The 14,261-nt window shown below is 67.0% G+C and overlaps 2 protein-coding genes across 3 annotated transcripts; both read right to left on the bottom strand.

The window, feature by feature from the left end:
- Nucleotides 1-1,008: 1,008 nt before the first annotated feature.
- FUT7 (fucosyltransferase 7) lies at nucleotides 1,009-2,345 on the bottom strand. Its single transcript, XM_068553189.1, has 2 exons — nucleotides 2,212-2,345; nucleotides 1,009-2,092 (listed from the first exon to the last, which is right to left on the bottom strand). Exons 1-2 carry the CDS (start codon nucleotides 2,343-2,345, stop codon nucleotides 1,009-1,011), a joined length of 1,218 nt encoding a protein of 405 aa, XP_068409290.1.
- Nucleotides 2,346-7,366: 5,021 nt separating this feature from the next.
- On the bottom strand, nucleotides 7,367-13,396 carry NPDC1 (neural proliferation, differentiation and control 1). 2 transcript variants are annotated; one of them, XM_068552375.1, is made up of 9 exons: nucleotides 13,064-13,396; nucleotides 10,073-10,219; nucleotides 8,769-8,903; nucleotides 8,510-8,680; nucleotides 8,373-8,439; nucleotides 8,195-8,279; nucleotides 8,024-8,106; nucleotides 7,807-7,903; nucleotides 7,367-7,738 (listed from the first exon to the last, which is right to left on the bottom strand). In XM_068552375.1, exons 1-9 carry the CDS (start codon nucleotides 13,173-13,175, stop codon nucleotides 7,670-7,672), a joined length of 966 nt encoding a protein of 321 aa, XP_068408476.1. In that variant the 5' UTR covers nucleotides 13,176-13,396; the 3' UTR covers nucleotides 7,367-7,669. The 2 variants fall into 2 exon arrangements, with proteins under 2 accessions (XP_068408476.1, XP_068408477.1); XM_068552376.1 differs by having other exon boundaries at nucleotides 8,024-8,103.
- Between the last annotated feature and the right edge of the window lie 865 nt (nucleotides 13,397-14,261).

Raw genomic sequence — 14,261 nt, 5'->3', positions numbered from 1 at the left:
CCACCTGGGGCAGGGGCGAATGAGCTCCTGGGGCCCTGTCAGCACCACCCAGAGGCTCACCGTCAGCCTCCCCTCCCCCCGCACAGCCTGCCACAAGGGCTCCCTTGGCTGCCGCAGTAACCTTGGTGCCTCCTCGATGCCCGTGCTGCCACCAGCCACCAGTCAGAGGGAACCCCACATCAAAAACCAGACCTCGTCACACCCCGGACACCCTGCAGCCTGAGAATGAAATCCCAAGGCCTTCGAGATGGGGCACCTTCCCCTGCCCCAGCCGCGTTTCTGTCCTTGGCCGCTGCTCTCCGCCGCCCCTCAGCCTTTGGGGGGTCAGGGAAGGCTCTCTGCTGCGGTGCCATTCAGTGTGGCTGAAGGAAGCTGGGAGGACAGAGGCCTGGGATGGAGAGGGCGGGATCCGGCCAGGACAAAGGCCCGTGTGGCCAGGGTGGCAGGGGGAAGCAGACTCGACACGTGCCATTCTTGTCCTTTGTTTCTTTATTGATTGGTGTCCCCCGAGGGGACTGACTGCAGACTGCCAAAAGCCCAAGAAGCTGGTTGGCTGTCTCGGGTCCGGCCACACAGGTCTGTACGCGGGGCTCCAGCCTGCACATCCCGGACGAGGGGACCGCGGCTACAGAGGTCGGGGGCCCAGGTTTTGCCCCCACAGACCTCAGGAGGACAGGCTTGACCGGCCCAAGGTATGATCAAGGTGGGGAGGGAGGGCCTCTGTAGCCTCTTATCTCTGATGGGCCCCAGCAACATGCACCCGCATTGCTCCCTCCCTGCTCACAACTCTGCCCCCAAATAGTGGCTCCAGTGCCCACCCGCCTCCACCTCCGGGCAGCCTGCCAAGGCTACCCCTGCTTCCTGGCCTCCGTCCCCAGCCCCCAAGTCAGCCTGTGGGTTGCCCATGGGGGTTGGTCGGATGCCGGTGGGTTGGATTTCAACACCCAGGCCTCCACCCACACCTCCGGCTCCCAGCCACCCTCCCCTGCCTCCTCCAGCCGGCGGAGTTCAGGCCTGGAACCAGCCCTCGAGGTCCTGGTAGACCTGGCCACGGGGCAGGTGGGGGTAGCGGGCGCAGATGGCGCAGAAGCGTTCCCGCCAGTCGCCGAACAGCCGCACTCGGAACCGGTCTCGCCAGGCGAAGTAGCGCTGATAGCGGCTCTCGTTCATGCCAGCGAGGAAGGCGGCCAGCTCGTGGGCCGAGCCGAAGTCGTCCACGTGCACAAAGGCATCAGGTGGGGCGAAGGCCTCGTAGGTGACCCTCGAGGGGCCCAGGACCACGGGCACCGCGCCGGCCAGCAGCGCGTTGCGCCAGAACTTCTCGGTGATGTAGTCTCGGTGCTGGGAGTTCTCGAAGGACAGGTAGAAGAGGTACCGGGCCACGGTGGGCAGCAGGCAGTCAGCGCACAGGGGCTGCTTGCTGGCGCGGCCGAACACGTCCACCTGCAGGTGGGGCGCCAGCTGCCGGTACAGCTGCACGCGCCGCTGCCTCTCCTGGAAGTTGCTGACCACCCAGGCGGCCACCCCGCTCTTGGCTGGCAGCGGCGGCGCAGGCCCCTCACGGGGCTCCAGGCGGCCGTAGGGCACAAAGATGTCTGAGTCACGCCGGTAGCTCAGCACCCAGTTGAAGACCCCACGGAGGCAGCCGAGGCCGCGGGTGTGGCTGGGCGACTCCATGGAGGCCCACACCCAGGGCTGCCCTTGCGGCCGCTCGGCCAGGGGCAGGCGGGCCTGCCGGGTCTGCAGCTCTCGGTGGTGGAAGACCACGGCGTTGGCGCTGGCCAGCAGGCTGCGGTCGGTGGTCAGGCGGCAGTGGGCCACACCGTAGCTGGTGCAGGTATTGCTGGGCAGCTCTGGGGGCTGGCTGGCGAAGGGCCAGTGCCAGATGAGGATGGTGATCGTGGGCTGGGGCGCCGGAGCTCCCCCAGGGGCCGACCTGAGCAGCCACAGGAGCCAGAGGGCCGAGAGAAGAGCCGCTACCGCCAGGGCCCCCAAAGCCCGAAGCCTCAGAGCGGGGCTGACCCCTGCACAGGACACAGGAAGAGAGGCTGTCTCCTCGGGCTCGCCCCAGGCCCCATCCTCCCAGCCCAAGCTTCCCCGAAGACCAGGCACTCACCGGCATTATGCATTGGCGGCTCCCAGATTAATTACTCGAGAAGCCGGAGGTTCTCAAATCACAGCCGCGGCTGCACGGGGATGCCCCGAAATCACGGCTGCGCCCCTGCACCCAGCGCCACCTGGAAACGCTGTCCTTTCATCTGCTCAGGAGGAGGCAACCAGGGTACCTTCCCGCTCCTGTCCCGCCCTCGCCCCCGCCCTGAGGTGACCTTTGGCGTCACCGCCATCCTCACCCCGTCTCCCCCTCTAGTCCTCTAGCTGCTGAGGGGAGGCGGCTACAGGAAGGGTGCCCAGCCAGGGTCCAGGACCGTGTCCCCCACCCCTGCTGGCCTCTGGAAAGGCCTGGAGGTGACGCACGGGGCAGGCACGGGAGGCAGGAGGAGGAGAGGGCCCGCGTGACCGCAGGGAAAGGGAGGCCATCCTGAGAGGAGGTGGCCCCCGCCCCAGAAGGGTGGCCCAGCCATTGAGCACCCAGCTATTGCCTGCTGCCCAGGCCTGGGGTGCCCGTGGAAAGCAGGCATGCTTCCCTCGGAGGCCACCCGAGCCCAGACCAGCACCGCCTCCCCCAGTGCTGTGTCATCACCCACTTCCCCTGCTCACCGCCCGCTCAACTCCGCCGTGGGCTCCCAGACCCTCTCGCTGCAGATGTGCTGCACTCAGCTGTTTGCCAGGAGGCTGAGGTCTTTCCTATCCTTTGCTTCTAATTGGGCCACTCCACCCCACCCCACCCCACCCCACCCCACCCCACCCCTGCTGCCTCTAGGACACCTTTGTCCTGGAACCCAGATTCCCAGAGAGGGGTTCCGTCCAGGGGTCCTAGGAGTGTCTGCCCACACAAGGCCCCAGCACATGCCCACGGTGGGCAGGTGCCAGGCTGGGCCTGGCCCCGGGGTGGGCTGCGAGGCTGCCACACCTTCTTTCCCCTCCCAAGGACCCGTGTCTGTGGAAGCCCCGGCTGCGGGGCCCCAGGTTCTGGCCAGGCTGGGAAGAGCTGCAGGAACCTGGGGTGGGAGGCCTGCCCTTGGGGGCTCCAGGTCTCTTCTTCCAGGTCCCACAGCCCAGGGTGGGAGTGGGGGCAGGGAGGGGGCTTTCCAGGCTGGAAGAGGAAGGAGTCGCTGTGTCCCTGACGTGGGCAGGGGGCTGGCACCCGCTCCAGGAAAAGGAAGGCTGAAGTCCAGAGTCCCTCTCCTCCCCCGCCGTCCGGCCAGCCCTGGAGGCCCAGGCATGGAGGTCCAGTTCCTTCCCCTTTTGCTCTGGTTCCTCGGAGCTGGACAGCCCTGGCTCCGGCCTGCACCCCACGCTCAGCCATCAGCTTCCTTCAACCTGCCTGGACATGGCTGGGCAAGGCCCAGCCCTCATGCTAGTGTCCTAAAGGCCTCAGGCCAGTCCAGTTCTTGGAGGCTGCGGGCTGGGTGTCGTGGAGGGAACAGCAACCAGGAACCGTTGGTCGGATCTGCCGCCCACGCCATCCTGGGGGCCTCCCATCACCCCGAAGTCCCTGTCCTGCTCCACTCTTGGCCTCCCGGGGCTGCTGGCCTCCCCCAACTCCTGCCCTCCAGTGAGGACCAGTCTGCCCTCAGGGCAGGAACTGGGGAGCTGGCAGCAGACCCATGGAGGGGGACAGAAGGGGGGCAGTTTGGCCCCTCTGCGGCTCCCCACCCCCTGCATAACCTCTGAGCTGCGGTGGGGCCTTGTGCAACATCAGCGGGGGGGCGGGGCGGGGGCTGCAGGATCTGTCGGAAACCATCTGGTGGCCCAAGGTGTGGATGCAGCCGCCAGGCCTGGCTCCCATGGGCCAGCGTCAGGCCCTGACCGGAGCGGACAGCTGCTGTCACCCCTGCCCTTCCGGCACCCAGCATTTAGGGAGAGGACCACAGTGGCACTGGGCCTTTGGTCCCACCTGGGCGTCTCTTCCCTGGCACGGGGGCCCCGGAGGAGACCACCCCCTCTCCCTGTGGCAGGCGCCCCTTGGGCAGTGGGGGAGAGCAGGAAAGAGCTGATCCCGCCACAGCCTGCCAGTGACCTGGCTCCTGGCTGCCAGAGCCTCTGCCCTTCCTGTTTGCACTGCCAGGCTGGCTGGGGCCCTGCCACCGGCCTCACCCACACCCGCAGCCCGCTCCCTTCCTGGGTGGACTTGAAGGAACCTCCCCCACCCTTACACGAGGTCTGCTGCTCCTAGGGGCCCCTGGCACGCCTGCCAGCTCAGGGTGGCTGCCGGGGCGCCCCCGTTCGTGAGAACCTGCTGGTGGGGAAATGGGACTCCAAGGTTGGCCCAGAGATGGGTCAGAACGAGAGGTTCTCAGGGGAAGAAGAAAAAGGTGAGAGAGTCTGAGTCAAAGGGAAAGTGGGGCCTCCTCCTGCCAGCTCAGCCCTGGGCCTTGGAGTCACTGGGATGCAGGCGGGCACCCACCTCCAGCTTGGCAGCCTGTGAGCATCTGGGACCCGGGAACACAGGGTCACTCCCACAGCCGGGCACAGGGCTGCTCCAGGGCCAACCTCCTGGCGGGCACCGATCGGAGGGCCCCCAACCTCCTGGCGGGCACCGATCGGAGGGCCCCCAACCTGTCCCCAGGGTCCCTGCTTCCCACTGCCCAGGGCCCAAGGGAAGAGGATCCCCCTTTCGGTGGCCTCCGCAATGAGAGAGGGGCCAGCGGACTGGGTCAGGGAAGGGAGGGCAGGGGCTTGGGGTCCCCCAGGGAGGAGGGCCTCCCTCAGCCCACTCACCAGGCGCAAGGCCCCGAGCAGTTCCATGCCCGCTCCCCATCTGGCTTTTTTGACTTCCACTGGCCCCAGGCGAGCTCACACAGAGCCGGCCCCTGCTCTTGGTCAAATCCTCGACCACCCTTCCTTTCACAGGCCCTGGGGTGCAGGGGGCTGCCCTGGGGCTGGAGCTGCTGTCCCCAGCCCAGGTGCCCTGTCCACGAGCACTTTTCCTGGTCACCCCACCAGGAGCCCTGAGCCCACCTGGGACTCTCACAGGCCCCGCCTCTGGCAGCCCTCACCCACCCCCACCCGGTTCTCACTAGAGGGCGTGGGGGGGGGGGGGGCCGGTAATGCATGTGTGCCTCCGCTCTTCAGAAAGCTTCCCCGGCCTGGTGTCCTCCCGAGTGTAGGTGCCAGAGGGTGACACCGCCACAGCCCAGCAAAGACCCTGGGGCTAAGACGGTGCTTGGCACAGACCACGGGGTGGGGTGGCCCCCTAGCCAAGAGCCTAGGCAGTGGGAACCTCACCAGCTGCAGACCCCGGGAGGAGATGTCCTCCTGCCAGCCTGGGTGGCTGGGCTGCTCCGGGGTTCCGAGTCCCCATCCTGCACCCCCCCCAGGGCCCTGGAGGAGCCCCCCAGCAGGTCCTGGAGCTCCCCCTGGACAGGATGTAGCCGTGCTCCCCAGCCTGGGCAGGAAGGGAAGGAGGGCTAGAGGGGCTGGTGGCCTCCAGGTGGTCCACCGGGAAGCTGAAGGCTGCCGCCTGCTGTGACCGCCCTCCGGCACTGCCCTCGTGCTGCTCCCTCAGCTGCACCCCCAACCTGGGGCGCCCTTGGCCACCTGCCAGCCTGGGCACCCACCTTCCCAAAGGCACTCCCTGAGCCCCTGCCTCACCCTCTCCCTGGGAGTAAAGGGTGCGCGGGCTCCCTCTGCTGCCTTCAGCCCACTCCTGCAAGAGCCAGTGGCTGGGAGCATGGCCACCAGGGGGCCTTCTGGGCACGTGTCCGGACTTGGCTCTGCTCAGGCCCACCCTTGGGGCAGAGAGCTGGGCAGCCAGGCTCTGGCCCTCTCTCCCTGAGGCGTCCCTCGGGCTGGGGCTGCGTGCTCCCCACTCCTGCTGCCTAGGTGCTGTTGTCTGGAAAGCGACAGTGGTAAGCACATGGGGTGGCCGCTCTCTGCCCAGGTCAGGCCAGCACGAGGTGGGAAAGGCAAGTGCCAGGAGCCCAGGGACTGACCCCAGGGCTCCAGGGGAACCTCCGGCCCTGGGTCTGCAGGGTCCAGCTGGCGAGACAGACTGGCCTGGGCCAGATCAGCCTGGGTGCCTTGCCCTTGAGTGAGAACTTAATCTCTCTGCCCCCCGTTTTCTTCGTGGCTATTTCCCCTCATGATACAGATTAAATGACAGTGGACAGCAGTCCTCGTCGCCCTGCCTGCATCCCACCCTACCCTCATTCCCAGCTCCCTGTACCCGGCCCCTTTCATCTCCCACACCAGTGCGTCAAAGGAAAACTGAGGCTTCCTGCTAAGGGCCAGCCCAAGGCCACGGCCCAGGAGTCAGGGGTGGGCTCTAGCCCCAGAAACACACCGCTTTAGGACAAGCCATTAGCTCTAAGCAGAGCCAACCCCATTTCCCCGGCCCAGCCCCACCTCAGGGACCTGACTGTCCCAAATTGGCTTTGTCCTCCCCATTCACGGCTGCCCCCATCCATCCAGGAGCCAGAGGTCCAGCATTCTCTGGACACCCCACCCTAGGAATCACTAAGGGACTTCTGAACCCAACCCATCCCTCATCCCCAGCCTTGGTGAGGCAGACAGGTCTGATACCCCCACACTGTCTGCACCAGGCCCCCGCTGCTCCTGGACCCCAGAAACCCCTCTGCCAGGCCCAGTCTTGGCACTTTTGACCACGAAGTTCGGCCACCACTCTGGGCCTTCAGCTGGAGGTCACCCTCCCCCTCCACTGGCCTCCTTGCTCCTTGGTGGGGGACTGGGGTGGACCAAGACCCAGCTCCTGACACTCAGGGCCCCTGCCACCTCTGTCCCCTAACCTGGCCCACCCACCTGTGTGCAGCCTGGGTCCCTCTGCCTGGCATGCCCCTCCACATAGGCTGCAGGGGCCCATAGTCAAGTCCTGCATGCCGTCCCTCCCCGCCCTCCAGACCACGTGGACACAAGGCAGGAAGCGGAGGCCTGGGGTGCCCGCTGCCAGGCGTCTGCAGGTGCCCGCTCCCAGCCCTTTTTATCACACAGAGAACGGGGTCTTGAAGGAGGGGCACCAACTTCAGACTGGCCTGGCCCGGCGCAGCACTCCTCCCCTCCCCGGCTCTGGGGCACAAGTGTTGGTGGGGGGAGGCCTGGAGGAGAAAGAGGTTAGGGTGGTCCTCTGCCTAGGAAAAATATAGCCTCTCTTCCCCAGCGGGCAGTGACAGGGTCTTCCCACGAAGGGCACAGAGATCCCGCCTCTCTAGGGGCGTGGAAGGAAGCCTGAGGCCCCGCTCCCGGGGTTGGGGGGGAGGAGGGAGGTCAGTCTCCAGCACACCCAGCCGAAGTTTTGAAATGTACTTTAATTGGCTTGTCTCCGGGATTCCCAATCCATGCCTTGCCTCTCGGGCTGTCTTCCTCCCCTCGACTGGGGGGGGTCCAGATGTGAGGGGCCGGTGCAAGGAGCAGAGAAGGCCCCTGGCAGCAGGGGGAGTCTCCCCGGCAAGGCGTTCCCGGCCGCCCCGGGGCCCCAGCCACAAGCACAGGAGCGCGTCAGGACACAGTCTCTGTAATGGGAAAGGCTGGGCCCTGCCCCTCCCCACCCGTGGGCAGCGCGTCCACAAGAGGGTGGGCACCAGCCTTCGGGTCACTGCAGCGGGGGCGCGGACAGCGAGGCGTGGTCGAACAGTGGGTTCCGCACCTCCATCTCTCCAGTCTGCGAACGCTGGCGTTAGGTGGGTCCAGGGCAGGGGAGGGACACCCACCGCCCACCCCCGCACTCACCGGGGCCAGGCCGGGGCACTCGTACACCGTGAAGTCGCCGTCTTCGTTCTCCTCGTCAGAGGAGGCAGAGTCCAACTCCTTGGGGGGCTCCTTATGCCTGGGTGGGGGCAAGATCGTCGGGTCCTCCCTCACCCTCCAGGTGCCAGTGGCTGGGAGCAGCGGGCCGGGGTAGGGGTGGCTGGGCCCGGGGTGGGGCGGGTCCGGTGGGGCTTCTCACCGCTCCAAGCACCGCATCTGCTGCCTCTGGTGCTGGTAGTGGTACATCTCCGCGCTGTGCGCCAGCCGCTGGTCCCCGGGCTGCTGCGGGAGTGGGGAGACAGGGTCAGGCCGAGGCAGAGGGGCGGAGCGGGACGGGGCGAGCGGGGCGGGGCCGGGCGCGGCCACGCACCGAGATCCTGGGCGTGGCTGGGGAGCTGGGCGCCTGCGGGGCCGCGTAGTCGGCCTTCTGGGTCAGGCGAACGTCTCGCTGCAGCCTGCGGGGAGTGGAGACACCCAGCACACCTGAGACCGGCGGGGTCACCGCCTGCCCGCCCGCCCGCCCGCCCCCAGCCCGGCCCCATGCTCACCGACACCAGCAGAGAACGGCCACGGCAAGGATGGCCGCGCCGGCCACGGAGCACGCCACGATCAGCACTGCAGGGAGGGGGCGCAGTGAGGGCAGCCTTTCGGGCAGGACCCGGCCTCCCCGCCCGGCCAGACTTACGGAGGGCAAGGCTGTCACCGCGCCCAGCCCGCGGCTCCAGCGGGGACATGTGCACAGGCCCAGATGACACAGTGGAGCGCAGGGAGAAGGTGCGGGGCGTGGGCGCTCCCCGCGTGGAGGGGAGGCCCAGGTTGGGGCCCCGGCCACGCTCTGAGAGCCCCAGGGTGGATGCTGCAAAGGGAAGGCAAGTTAAACGGCAAGACCAGGCTGGGGTCAAGGGGGGCGCGGAGTTGGACAGGGGAAGGGGGCGGGGTCTCACCAGCCTCCGGGAGCCGCTGTCGCCCCTCAGGCTGGGGTGGGGCCGTGAGCCTGGAGTGCCCCGCCTCCTGCCGGGCTAGCTCCTGGGCCAGGAAGTCGATCTCATCTTCCAGTCTGGGCTGGGGCAAGCCCTCCCCTGGGGAGGGTGAAGGGCCATCAGGTGGAGAGGCCCCCCGCCCCTCCCTGGCAACACCAGCTACAGGTGGCCTTCCCAGAGGGGGAGAGGGAGAGGCCCATCTGGGAGCCAGTCCCCAGGCCAAGGCCTCTTTCTCCCTACAGGCTCCTCCCCGCCACCTGTAGCCAGGGGACCAGGTACCAGCCTGCCTGCTCCTGGCCATCCCGGTTGCCATGCTGAGAACTGAGGGAGCTCTGTGTGAGCACCAGCGTTCCCAGGAAAGCGGGCAGGGGGTGGAGGTGCTATGGGAACGTGCAGAGGCCAGGAGAAGGGCAGGGGTGCTGCCCCACACCCCACCCATTACCCGCAAAGCGGTGGGAGGAGCGTGGGGACAATGCGTCACCCGGCCCACTGCCTCCGCTGCCAAGACGAGCAGGACCCCCCAAGGAATGCGGAGAAGCCCCATTCTGTACCCCCGCCCCCACCAGGTCATCAGGAGGAAGGGAGGGCAGCTGCTGGGGCGGGGCCGTGGCTGGGTCCCCCTCGTCCCTGCCGTGGGCACCAGAGTCCGGACAGAGGCTCCAAGTAGACACCGCGGCTGAGCACCCAGAGCGCAGAGCATGCGCCTTCTGCAGCAGGCCCCCGCCCCACTCGCTGCCAGGAGCATGCTCCTTCGGGAAGCCCCTCCCAGCCCACCCGACTCTTCAGCCCCCAGAGCACCCTCCGCAATGCCCCGTCACACCTGGAGTCACTCTGGCTGCCACCATCCCGACAGACTCTGGGCTCAGGCCGGCGGGCAGGGCACCGCCAGCGCAATCAAGCAGACGGGACGGGCGAGTGATGGAGAGAGAGGGGTCGCTGGGCAAGGAGCAGGGGCGGCCCAGCGGGTGGAGGAGTGGGTGCCTGAGGGGTTTGGGACCAACCCTGCAGAGACCCAAGCCTGGGGAACTCTGACCCTGCCTCTCCCAGGGTCACCCCAGCACTTCACACTGGATAACCTCTTGCCCTGGGAGGGGCTGGCTGCCCCAGGCCTCAGCCCACCACCCAGCTCTGGGCTGGTGCCATCTGGAAAGGATCACCAGGCCACTTGGAGGGTGACTTGAGAGTCCCTGGCACCCCACAAAGCGCAGGAGACCTGAGAGCTGAGGCTGGGGTCAAATGTACCAGGTGGAGGAGGGAGGAAGCCATACCCAGAGGCTGGCGCATCCTGGGCACACAGAGCCCCTGCTGGTCCTCCTGGAAGGGCTGAAGGCAGGGCCCACAGACACGTGCACCCGGGGAGCACCGGGCCCGCCTCTTCAGGGCACAGTCCAGACTCCCAGGACAGACGGCTGCATCTGAGAAGGAAGCAGAGACAGAACGGGGTCACGGCCAGCCTGACTCAGGCCCTGCACAGTAAGTAGGACTGTCCTGGCCACCCCAACCCCTCCCTACAGAGCTGGCCAAGCCTGGCTCCGGCCATTGTTCTGGGCAGGCCCTTCCCCCCCAGCACCAGGGCTCAGAACCAGGAAGACAAACAGTCCTAACACTTATCGGAACTCTCTTGCCTCACCCACTCCCCAGAGTCCACTTCCCAGGCCTGAGCCAGTTCTCCGCACAGGAACTGTCCCCTACCGTCCAGAGAACACCGAGCTCTCCCGGTTAGGGCCGTGCAGCGCTCCAAGTCCCACCTCCAGTCTCAACCTGTCCTAGAGCGAGTCTCTCACCCCTGCCCAACCTGGGAGCCCCAGAGGGCGGGGCCCAGGTCGCTCCCTCCCACCACCTCGGGGCTGTCTCCTATTTCAGGGCTGCCTCCCCCCCACCCCACCGCAAACCTCATCATGACATCCTACAGCCCTAGAGGGCCAAGCTGGGAGACAGCACGGGTCGGGTCACTGCCCCCACATCTAACCTCTGGCTTGTCGCCAGGGCACAGCCAGCCGCTGGGGCTGGGGATACTTGGGATGGAGTCTGCCAGTCTCACTTGCTTCGGAAACAGAAACCAGGCCGCCGGGGTCACTCCTGCAGCCACCACTGCCAGGGACTGGGGAGGGCCTGGGACTACAGGCCAGGCCATTTCTAATTTGGGGCCCAGACCTCAGTGTCCTGTACACGTGACCAAGGCTCCCAGCCTGATGCTGGGGGGTGGAGGGCGATGGCCCTCTCTGCCTCAGTTTCCTCTCTGGATGCAGAAGGTGAGTTGCCTCAAAGCTGGGGAATGTCTCAAGACCTGGGACACTAGCCCCAGTCACGGGACAGCAGAGCCAGTGGAGCCAGGGGGAGACCCAGCAGAACCGTCAGTGGTGTCTGGGGAGGTGGGGGTGAGCGCATCTCGGAGAACCAGGACCAGTCCCCGCTGCAGGAGGGTGACATGGGGCATCCGGGAATGCTGGCTCTGTCCTTCTCCAGACTTCGGCTGGCCTGGCTTGGTTTCCTTGGTAACCTGACACCCACAGCCTCTTGCCTGTACGCATCCCTTCAAGGAAGTTCCAGCAGCTCCTACAGCAGGTGGGCAAGTGGGCTGAGGTTCCCATCCCAGGGATCCCCCCTCCAGCACAACCTGGGTCGGCAGGCGCCCGTATCAGCGAGCTGGGCCCAGGGCTTGGGCTAGTTAAACATTAAGCCTGTGCCAGCTGGGCCGTCTGGACCCCACCCACCAGCTGGGCACCTGGGGAGCCAGGCAGTCCCGGCCCCTAGTGCAGAGAACCCAGAGTGTGCCAGAGCAAGGGTAGGGGCCTGAGTTCCAGAGCTGGCTCTGGGTTCTGGGTCCCAGGGGCCTCCCTCCACTCCCAGCCCCCCACCCCGGGAGGATGTGGCTGCTGCCCATTTAGCCCTGGGAAGGCCCCTGCTCCAGACTCACGGTGAGGGAGGAGGGCCCAGGAACAACAGCAGCTGGAGAGTGGCTGGCACCCTGCCCCGCATCTGGGCGCGCACAAAGCCGATGAGCAGCTGGGGCGGCACCTGCTCACCCCAGAGGCCCAGTACTGGGACTATAATCCATTTCCTCAGGAGGCCCCACCCTGTATGCCCTGGAGCCAGGCCATCAGCAGGCAGCCTCCACCATCCCTGGCCAGCCATGCTCTGGCCCTCAGGCCTCCTTGGGAGCCTCCCCTGGTGGTGCCAGGCCTCTGTCCAGGGGTGCTGTGCCCAGGAGGAAGCCTGCCCTGCTCTGGCCTCTTGAGGCCACACATGCAGACCACACGCACTGCCCAGGTTACCATCCTAGCAGCATCATATAGTGGTCACTTCTCTGTACCTCAGTTTCCTCATCTGTAAAATGGGCTAAGAACAACACTTCTCCTATGGGGCCGCCAGGAAAAATGAGTGAAGTCATGGGTACGAAGTCTCCCAATTCTGCCACCTGGCAGAGTGCATTTGGGGTTCTGGGTTCCTGCAGACCTTTGGAACCTCAGTGCCCATCTGGGGAGCCAAGAGTGTCTGCCAGGACCCTGGGCTCGTCCCTCTCTGCCTCAGTCTACCTTGGGGGGTGCCCTCCAACCCCAAGCACAGAAGACAAAATGGAGGGACCCTGCAGGGCAGAGGGTGAGTGTGGAAGCAGAGACTGTAAGCTCCTTCTGTCCCCACTGAAGCCAGAGCAAAATGCTAAACCTGGGACAAGCTGTTAGATGCCCAAGGAAACTTCAGACCCCACCATGGCAGCAAAGCAAGGGCCATGTCCACCACCCGAGGCATAGGGACCGACCAGCACTGCAACTCCGACTCCAGGACGGACACCGGCAGTAAGGCCGGCAGGCACCCAGGGCCGGGCCGCACCCGCGGTGCCCAAAACGCGCACAGACAGAAACGCCCACGGGACAGACTCCAGGCCGCGGGGCCACGCAGAGAGAGCCCTCCTGAGACACCAACCGACCAGGCTCACGGACCCAGACAAAGACAAGAAGCGAATCAACTTCAGGTTCGCCTCCAAGAAGCCGGGAGAAGCCCCATCCAGAGGAGCCCCTCGGCGGTCCGGTGCCGCGCCCTCCCCGCCAGGCCTGTTTACCCGACTCGGGAGAGGCGGGGCCGGCGCGGTGGCTCGCGGGCTGGGCCTGTGGGGCCCGCGGGGCCTGCGAGGCCCCGCGGGCCCTGGCGAGGGCGGCGGCGGGGAGGATGACTGCGGCGCCGCGCGGCCCGACCCCCGCCCGGCGATCCCCGGCCCCGGGGCGCCCCGCGCGCGGCCTGCGCCCAGTGCATTCGCTCACCCGGGCGGCGGGCGGCCGCACCGCGCAAGGCCGCGCCGAGGACGAGGCCAGACAGCAGCAGCCGCAGCAGCCGCAGGTGCCGCGGGGAGGGCGGAGGGACAGGCGTCGCCATCCTTCAGCGCCGCCGCCGGGGCAGCATGGCACCGCGCGGCCCGGGGCTGGGCACGGGCTCCGGGCGCCGCGTCGGCGGGGGAGGCGGCGGCGGAGGAGGAGGAGGGGGCGGAGGAGGAAGAGGAGGCAGAGGCCGAGGAGGCGGAGGATGAGGAAAAGAGGCGGCGGCGGCGGCGCTGACGCTGCGGCAAAGGATCCGGGACGGAGGCTAGGCAGCGAGAGGCGCGCGTGCCGAGAGTGCGCCTGCGCGCTCCACCTGCGGGGGCGGGACGGCGCCGTGAGGCTGCGCCCCCTCCCCCTCCCTCCAATTCTGCTCCCCCTTCCACCCAGCCAGCCAGCCAGTCCTCCGGGTGCCTCAACCTCTGCAGCCTGTGCTGCCGGGGATCTTCTCTAGGCTAGGGACTGGTTGGGGATGGGTTTCCCCGGGATGCGCTTCCCCCGGGCGCCGTCCCTCTCGGGCTGCTAACTCCCACCCCACCCCCACCCTCCTGGAGCGGAGGACCTGCCTGGACCCGGAAGGACACCAGGCGCACACAGCTGGACAGGTGCACAGAGATGCCCAGGTGTGCGCAAAGACCCACCGGGCATTCAGACACACTGTGAAGGCAAACACACACGCACAGAACTAGGTCGGTGCCGGTGGCCACTGTGGTTGCAGTGGGACGGCCGCTCTCAGGGAGGCCACCAGGGGGCAAGAGTGACCTGGAGCTACTGACGATAGCCAGCTGAGAGCTGTCCGCGGTGCCCAGGTGACAGCCTTTTAGCTCCGGGGTGCCCCACGACAGCAAGCACTGTGATGCGCCCTCTCACCCCCCACCGGCTGCCTCCTGCGAGCACCCGCACCCCATCCCACCTGGAAACCTCCCAGGCTCACGTTACTGAGAGAACAAGTGCGGGCCCCCCAGCGCGGTGCTTCCTTTCAGCCCTTTGTGTTTCAGAACTTCGAAGATGGGGCTGGCTGCCCTCATGTTTGTGAAGTGGCTGAGAAACCAGCAGAAGTGGACGTGGTGCGTGCGCTGGGCAGGGGGGTGACGAGCAGGACAAGGACCGCCACCCTCCCACACAAGGCACTGACCAGACAGAAATA

The sequence above is a fragment of the Eschrichtius robustus genome, chromosome 10 (assembly GCF_028021215.1).
Source record: "Eschrichtius robustus isolate mEscRob2 chromosome 10, mEscRob2.pri, whole genome shotgun sequence".
In the NCBI taxonomy this organism is placed as follows: Eukaryota; Metazoa; Chordata; class Mammalia; order Artiodactyla; family Eschrichtiidae; genus Eschrichtius; species Eschrichtius robustus.
This window is presented reverse-complemented; position numbering and strand designations above follow the sequence as displayed.

What these genes read in the sequence shown, in the direction of transcription:
- FUT7 (XM_068553189.1), bottom strand. Translation starts at nt 2,345, where the DNA reads ATGGCGGTGACGCCAAAGGTCACCTCAGGGCGGGGGCGAGGGCGGGAC. An exon ending in CTGGGTGCAGGGGCGCAGCC is followed by an intron (nt 2,093 to 2,211) that starts GTGATTTCGGGG and finishes TCTTCGGGGAAG; the next exon opens with CTTGGGCTGGGAGGATGGGG.
- NPDC1 (XM_068552375.1), bottom strand. Translation starts at nt 13,175, where the DNA reads ATGGCGACGCCTGTCCCTCCGCCCTCCCCGCGGCACCTGCGGCTGCTG. An exon ending in CAGGATGCGCCAGCCTCTGG is followed by an intron (nt 8,904 to 10,072) that starts GTATGGCTTCCT and finishes CACCCTCCCCAG; the next exon opens with GGGAGGGCTTGCCCCAGCCC. An exon ending in ACAGCGGCTCCCGGAGGCTG is followed by an intron (nt 8,681 to 8,768) that starts GTGAGACCCCGC and finishes TTCCCTTTGCAG; the next exon opens with CATCCACCCTGGGGCTCTCA.